The following is a 7,787-nucleotide window of genomic DNA, read 5'->3' on the forward strand; positions in this document are numbered from 1 at the left end:
AAGAATGTTTTTTATTCACTCATGTAAATCATATAGATTTATTAGAAAAAACATTTATTGCTTTTATTTTTATTTTAACACACTATGCATTTAGTTTTATCAAAGGAATAAAAACAATACTATGATATTTTTATAGCTCTCATTTGAACATTAATATTAATTTGAGTTTTATTTTACAATTTATTATACTAAGATTTTATTTACACATACACATGCATATAAATATCTGTATAAATGAAAATTTAATTACAAGAAAAAATAATTAGAATATAAAAATATATTTTATATGTGACTATTTAAACGTCGTTATATTAACATGAAATCAGTGCAAGTTGAAGTGTATCTCATTTAAGCAATTAACATGTAATAATATGAATATAATAGTCTGAGAGACTACTCTGCAATAACCATCTCCTATATCTTTTATAACGCTAATGTCCCCGTTTGCAATACATACCACTCATACCTATGCACATTGTTCATAAGCACTAATGCTTTATAATACATTTCTATGATGCCATTCATAATATTTCTTTGTCTATCATATGCCCATGGTTTTTTTTTTATGGCTGTGATAAAATGTTCAGTAGGATAAATATAACTATTTTCACGTAATGAAATAGATTAATCTGGCCATATTATTTGCTTTCCTTGCCTTTTGTGCTCGACCATTGTCAGATTTACGACAGTCTGGAACAACATGATTGTTAGTAGATAATTAGCGACAATAAAAGCTTAGATAAATTGCCGGATGACATTCGACAATATAAATAAAGTGGGGCTGTGGTTATTAAAAAGTTCAGGATCATCGTCAACCACTCGATAGACCAAAATCTAATCAAAAGAAAATCAGTTAGCCAATTCGATGCATCCGCTTGTACATACCGTTTTTTCGAGTATGCGGTGGCCGAAATGGATGAAATGCGGTTGGTGGTGAAGGGCTACGCACCCTGTCGGTCGACGAGCGGCTATCGTACGACGATTTCCCCTGATGGCAAGGCGGCGGACACACATTCGACACCGGCGCGGCGCCACGGCGGACGACGGGCAGTACCATTTTCGCGGCGGTAAACGAATACCGTGTGAAGCACATCATCATAGTCTGGTGGTTCGTGTGCGATCAGTTGCGTGTCGTACATTTGTTCAAATTAACCGTTGCGTTGTTCAAAAACAAACTTTGGAATATCTGGAAAATTTGACAATTTTTTTTTTTTGGTTTTAATTAGCGTCGTTTTGAAAAATTTTTACATAGAGTCAAGATAACACGTATTTACTATGTAAGTAACTAACCCTTTTATTTCTTTGCATATTTTTCAGTACATGAAATGTATTATTTACATCTATTAAGAGTTAGTAAGAGTATGGATTTTAAGAATGTTCTCTCATAATCTATATTAGTTATTTTGATTCATAAACCTCATGGCTCGTTACCGGCAAAGAACTTAAACTATCATAATGACCAAAATTATAACTAATTAAGCGGAAACATTTTTAAGATATAATGTGCATAGCAATGATTTTAAAGTTATGTGACATTTACACCCCACACAAATTATTCGTATTCAGTTTGTTTCAATGGTTTTATGTGTATATTAATTCTTAGCAATTTATCAGTATAACAATAATGTATAATTATATAAGAATTTTGAATAAATTAAAATAAATTACATTTTATTGTGTGAAAATAAAATTTGTTAACTAATGTAACTTGGTGCATAAATATAACTTAAACTTGTGACATATCGCAGTAAATAAGCAAAATAAATCATGGGACCATGAAAAATGAAAAGTTTTTAAAACTTAAGACATAATGACTAATGTTTGCGCCCACTAATTTTCTTATTAAAACATTGAATTGATGTTCGAACGTTATATTTCTTTCAGTGAGGTGTTTGAACTGTCTTTTTAAAAATCAATTTTCACAACTCTATTTTTAAGACACATTCCAACAATTGTAAATGTTGAGTTCAATTTTAATCTATTTTATATAGTTTATCACATATCTTTTGGTGCTATAAAAATGTACATACGTTGAGATTACAATATACTAAAAATGATAACTATTTAAGTCACGAGGAAGTATGTAGCGGAAAGCAAAATACATTTAAAATGATTGAATTATGCTTAACACTATATAGTATTTACGTAAGTTTTGTATCATTGCAAAGGTCAACTTTATATCATCAAAATAAATTTGAACTTCATTGTTCATTATTAAACAATTTTAATTGTAACAAAATCCTTATATTTTTTAAGCAAAAGGCAATTTTTTGGAGAGGAAAACTGTAAATTCATTGTAAAACCTATTTGATGTGAAAAATTATAATTTTTTCACAATAAATAAAAATTTAAAACAACAATTAATAAAAAAATGAATTATATTAAAATACTTGTCAAATTAGAGAACAAAAATTTGTATAGAGGGACTAGGATATTTTTTCATTTTAATATAATAACAATATTTTAAATGAAATTTAAAAAAATTCGCATTATTTTTGTTAATATATTGACAGCATAATAGGTTGTCACTGATTTTTTTTTTTCTTCTGAGTGACAGTACTATTTTTATTCCTATTATTATAAAAATGTTATTTGCAAAATTTCAAACGGACCCGATAACTTCAACACTAGAGAATTTCAGCTTAAAATTTGAATTTTATCGTTTTTTTTGGAATTATTATTTATTATTACCAATAACTTTTTGAATATTAAAAATTGAAAAGAATATAAGGAAATAATAATGTATAACTAAAATCGTCTAAAAAAAAATCTCCTCTGATTTTCTACTAAAACTAATATTTAGATACAGAAACAAAAAATAAAATAATGAAAAATTTTAAAAATTAACGTTAACTATATTTTGACGATACGTATCAGATCCGATTTTATGAATATGAATTTATCACCGAACTTTTATTTTGTGAGATAAACTAACTTTGACAATACTTATTTATCTTACTAGTTTTTAATAAATTTGTATAACATGCACATTAACAATATAATATATTATACAGTGTATATTATATACTGAATAGTATACAATATATATATATATATTGTCAGAAGTATATCGCCGCCCGGTAAATTAGCAATCGTTCGATCGGATTTATCTTTAGTTAAATCAATTAAGTGATGTGAATGTCATAATTAATCTGTTGGTCACTTTCAGTCACTTCTTTCTGTAAATTAATTATAATGGACGAATAAACGATTAACGATATTAATATATGTTGATCTCATTGCATTTTACTTCATATAATTGGGTATTCATTAAATTATTAATAAATAAGATTTAAAATTTGTAAAATCATTTTAAGAATTATCCAAATATTTATTTATTTTTTATTAAATAAATTTTGATGAATTGATAACATTTTCTTTATCGTCTAGATCTACTATCTAAATAAGTGATTTTAATAACTATTAAATATAAATCATAAATCCTCATAAAAAAAAAAGTGCAGTGAAAATGACTGATACGAAACCAACAGTGAGTTTTAATCAAGTTATTGGTACTTCGGGTACATTTGGATATTACCATTTTCTAGTCAAAGTTGACAAATTTCTTTTTGGTGAATGGAATCGAAAATGTAGAACAAAAGAAAGCCATATTGCTATCGTCTGTCAGTGAAGAAATTCATAAAATTTTATTTAGATTTTATGTACCTAGCACACCAGACACTCAAACATACAGTACATTGTTAAAGCTTCTAAATCAATACTACAAGCCGGTTAAATCATACTACTACGCGGCTAGGCATACATTTTACCTGGCCAAACAATGTACTGATAAAACGATGGCAGAATGGGATGTTGTGTCAAAAATCTTGGATCGAAATGCAAGTTCTCGTCAGAATTAACCACTGTTATACGAAATATATTCGTAGTAGGAATGAGTCCTGGAAAAATACAAGACCGGTTAATAGAAGAAGATGCATCTGATCTAAAATCCACGTATGTGAATCTAATGAACATAGCGACTACTTAGGAAGCTACCATGAGAGAAAAAAATACTTGGAAACACCATGAATCGGAACTTAACTATCAAAAGCAACTTCGCCAAAATAAACAGATCAATCGTCAACCATCGGATAAATCAAAGTGTGGAAAATGTGGCCGCTCAAGCATTTACTAAGTAATTGTCGATACAAGGATTACAACTGTACCTTATGCAATTTAAAAGGTCATTTGGCTCCTATGTGCATAAATGTTAAGAGTTTTTAGCAAAATTATGATAACCGTTCATACACTAAAGTTTTAACTGAAAATTCTAATGAAATAGTAGAATTAGAAACAGAAACAGGATTGTCTATACTCGCGAGTGCGATTACCGGCACACACACCATTAACAATTGTATTGTTTCTCGACAAAGACTTATATTCTATGTAACTATTTGATGTTGTCTTTCATATTAAAAACACAACAAATATAATAAAAATTTATATTTATAACAAATTGATAATTAGATCAAAAGTTAGTTAGGTCTGAGACTTTCTGTATGTACTTAATGCGCTTAAAAAATTAAATAAATGTTACCCATTTACAAAATTAATATTTAATAATAGATTCGTGAAACGTGTAAGATCACTGTCGATTGAATTATCTGTAAAAATAGAATAAAAATTCCATCAAAATAGATCGTACGTAAATTTTTAGATTTTCTTCTTAAGAATACTAATTTTAATCTATCTGAACCAGACAACGCCAAATATGAAAAACCCCTTTATTTTATAAATAAATAATTTTTTATAAAAGAATCTTAAAATTACGCTATCATAAAAAAGTCACTTTGAAATTCTCTTATACATTTTACAGCTTTATTTTTTTTTAATATTGAACCTAATTTTACGTGGATAATAAAAAGATAATCAGTATTCTTTTGGTATATTTCTCATAAATATCCATTCAAAAACATAAGTGTATAATGGGTTTAAAAGAGACCACATGCATATGTAAAATATTTTTCAGTTCAATTTTTTAAAATATTCCGGAACGTCTTATATCTTTTACCCTATATTAAATTAAAGGTTTTGATGTGTACTACAATATAAAAAATATATAACCGTTCCGAAAATTGTTCTACTATGTGTCATCAATATAAAAAAATCATAATTTTTACAATTCGAAATCTACACCTACACCTACACTGTTGCANTCAATATAAAAAAGATCATAATTTTTACAATTCGAAATCTACACCTACACCTACACTGTTGCATTCATCATATTCACTGATATATATCCAATAGATGTTTTTGGTAAATAAATACGATTTATGTTCATTTTAAGGCAAAGGGTGCTATAATAAAACATTAAATAATAAAATAAATAGTAAATCGCTCATATAAATTTGTAGTTAGTCTATACTTAGGTCATACTTAATTCCTAATAATACAATTAAACAAATTCGCTAAACGATTACAGTAACTTTCAATGTATAGTATGTAATGTAACACAAACAATTTAAGAAGCTTTTTATATTTGAGTAAAATTTTAAAATATAACAATTATAAAATTAAAAATATACAAATTATTGTGAAAATTAACAGATTTTCATTAAAGTATTTTATGATATTGATGTTATTCACTATCAGATATCATTCTTACTTATTCCTATTATATCGCGTTTCCAGTGTCTATGTTATTTTTCTCTAGTTTTTTACATTGTTTTATACTTATTATTAAAAAATATAGAAGATAGTCCTATTTTTGGGGAGAATAGTTTTGAAGCCTAGAGATAATTATGTATTACTTTACTACTGTACCTCAGAGATCAGGTATGTAAAATTTTCTTATTAAATTAAGTAAAATTATTTTTTATGTTTATTAAATTAATAGTTAAAAATATAAATATTTAAATGGTAATTATAGAAAAAGGATAGTAAATATATAGTAATGAATGCCTCATAAATAATAAATGTCTAATAGTACGCAATATATGTAGAATTCCTTCTACGTTAAATTTTAACTAGATTTGAATAAATAAATATTTATAAACTATAATTTACATCAATTTTAAATATATAACATATTAAACTATTATATTGTAAAAGGTGTTGTTTTAAATATTAGATACATGTATAGCTTAAAATTGACAAATTTTGAGTTACTGCACTAGAGTACTCACAGTTCTATTTATTAAAAACTACAATTAAATATTGTAAATAAATTAAAATAACTTTGTCAATTTTACAATACAATGGAGATTTATTAATATAATAGTCATGTGACAGAATAGTAGTTTAACCTATTTCTATAGATAAAACTATATCAATATATTCTGGACGCTACTTTATTAATCCGAAACTTAATCCAAGATATTTGAATATTATGTATTTAAAATAAATACTTCCTATGCTAGATAGAACATAAATTATTGATCATAAAATTGTAATATCACATTGTAAAAAAGAAATACAAAAATGTTTTGTGTTTAATTATTATCATTAAATAGACTCAACAAAAAAATACTTGTACGTCAATAAGAATAAAAGAAAAAAAGACATAACGTTAAATTATAAATTTTCTTACACAAATTTTCAAAAAAAAACATAAAATATACCACTAAACTTAAATATAAAATATACTAATTACAAACAAATTATAGAAAATATTAATAAAATACTAAATAATTTTTACAAAAATTATTTAAAATGATAGAAATTGTAAATCAAATACAAAATACATACATAATTAATAAAAAATATATAACTAACATATACAAATTATATTTTTTATCTAAGGTTCTAAGGATATAATATATTCCTTTGAATCAGTATCACAATACCACAAATTAGGACCAACATTGTGACAGTGATCATGTATACTTTTATTAATGGAAACTTCTTCATTATTATTAATTTTTTTACTATTTTCTGTCTCCATATTTACTTCTGGTTCTAATGACTTATTAATATTTCCATTGGCATCAATAGTTTTACAGTTTTTTAAATCCTTCTTTGCTTCTGGTATCAAAGATTCATCATCTTTTTCATAAACATCATGAGTTTTACAGTTTTTTATATCCTTATTTGCTTCTGGTATCAAAGATTCATTAACTTTTTCATAAACATCATGAGTTTTACAGTTTTTTATATCCTTATTTGCTTCTGGTATCAAAGATTCATTAACTTTTTCAAAAACATCATGAGTTTTACTAATTTTTATATCCTTATTTGCTTCTGGTATCAAAGATTCATTAACTTTTTCATAAACATCATGAGTTTTACTGATTTGTATGTTCTTCTTTGCTTCTGGTATCAAAGTTTCATCAACTTTTTCATAAACATCATGAGTTTTACAGTTTTTTATATCCTTATTTGCTTCTGGTATCAAAGATTCATTAACTTTTTCATAAACATCATGAGTTTTACTAATTTTTATGTCCTTATTTGCTTCTAGTTCTAATGGAACATTAACATCTTCATTGGCATAATTACATTTACCGTTTTCTATATCCTTATTTGCTTTAGGTAACAATGGAACATCAATATCTTTATTGATTTCAATTTTTTTACTAATTTTTATATTCTTATCGATTTCTGGTAATGAAGGAAAACCAATATCTTTATTGATTTCGATTTTTTTACTAATTTCTATATTCTTATCGATTTTTGGAAACAAAGGTACTTTAATATCTTTATTTATTTCAATGATTTTATTTATTGGTGGTAACAATGGTACACCAATATCTTTATTGATTTCGATTTTTTTATTAATTTCTACATTCTTATTGACTTCTGGTAACAAAGGTACTCTAATATCTTTATTTATTTCAATGATTTTA

At 25.6% G+C, this 7,787-nt stretch overlaps 2 protein-coding genes across 5 annotated transcripts in view; one reads left to right on the forward strand and one right to left on the reverse strand.

Annotated features, from left to right (window-relative positions):
• Positions 1-266: 266 nt before the first annotated feature.
• Positions 267-7,787, forward strand: part of LOC126904869 (protein madd-4) — a 104,070-nt gene continuing 96,549 nt past the window's right edge. For 2 of the 4 annotated variants that reach the window (XM_050684189.1, XM_050684188.1), the window contains exon 1: positions 272-1,277. The gene's annotated coding sequence lies outside the window, so the exon portion shown is untranslated. Of the gene's footprint in view, positions 1,278-7,787 lie in introns of all 4 variants that reach the window. The other 2 variants (XR_007703839.1, XM_050684182.1) reach the window with 2 other exon arrangements.
• Positions 6,740-7,787, reverse strand: part of LOC126904977 (protein FAM186A-like) — a 7,866-nt gene continuing 6,818 nt past the window's right edge. Inside the window, exon 3 of the mRNA XM_050684381.1 lies at positions 6,740-7,603. Within this exon, the coding sequence (XP_050540338.1) occupies positions 6,740-7,603 (864 nt within the window). The remainder of the gene's footprint in view (positions 7,604-7,787) is intronic.

The sequence above is a fragment of the Daktulosphaira vitifoliae genome, unplaced genomic scaffold (genome assembly GCF_025091365.1).
Source record: "Daktulosphaira vitifoliae isolate Bord-2020 unplaced genomic scaffold, ASM2509136v1 Scaffold_4, whole genome shotgun sequence".
NCBI classification, from domain to species: domain Eukaryota; kingdom Metazoa; phylum Arthropoda; class Insecta; order Hemiptera; family Phylloxeridae; genus Daktulosphaira; species Daktulosphaira vitifoliae.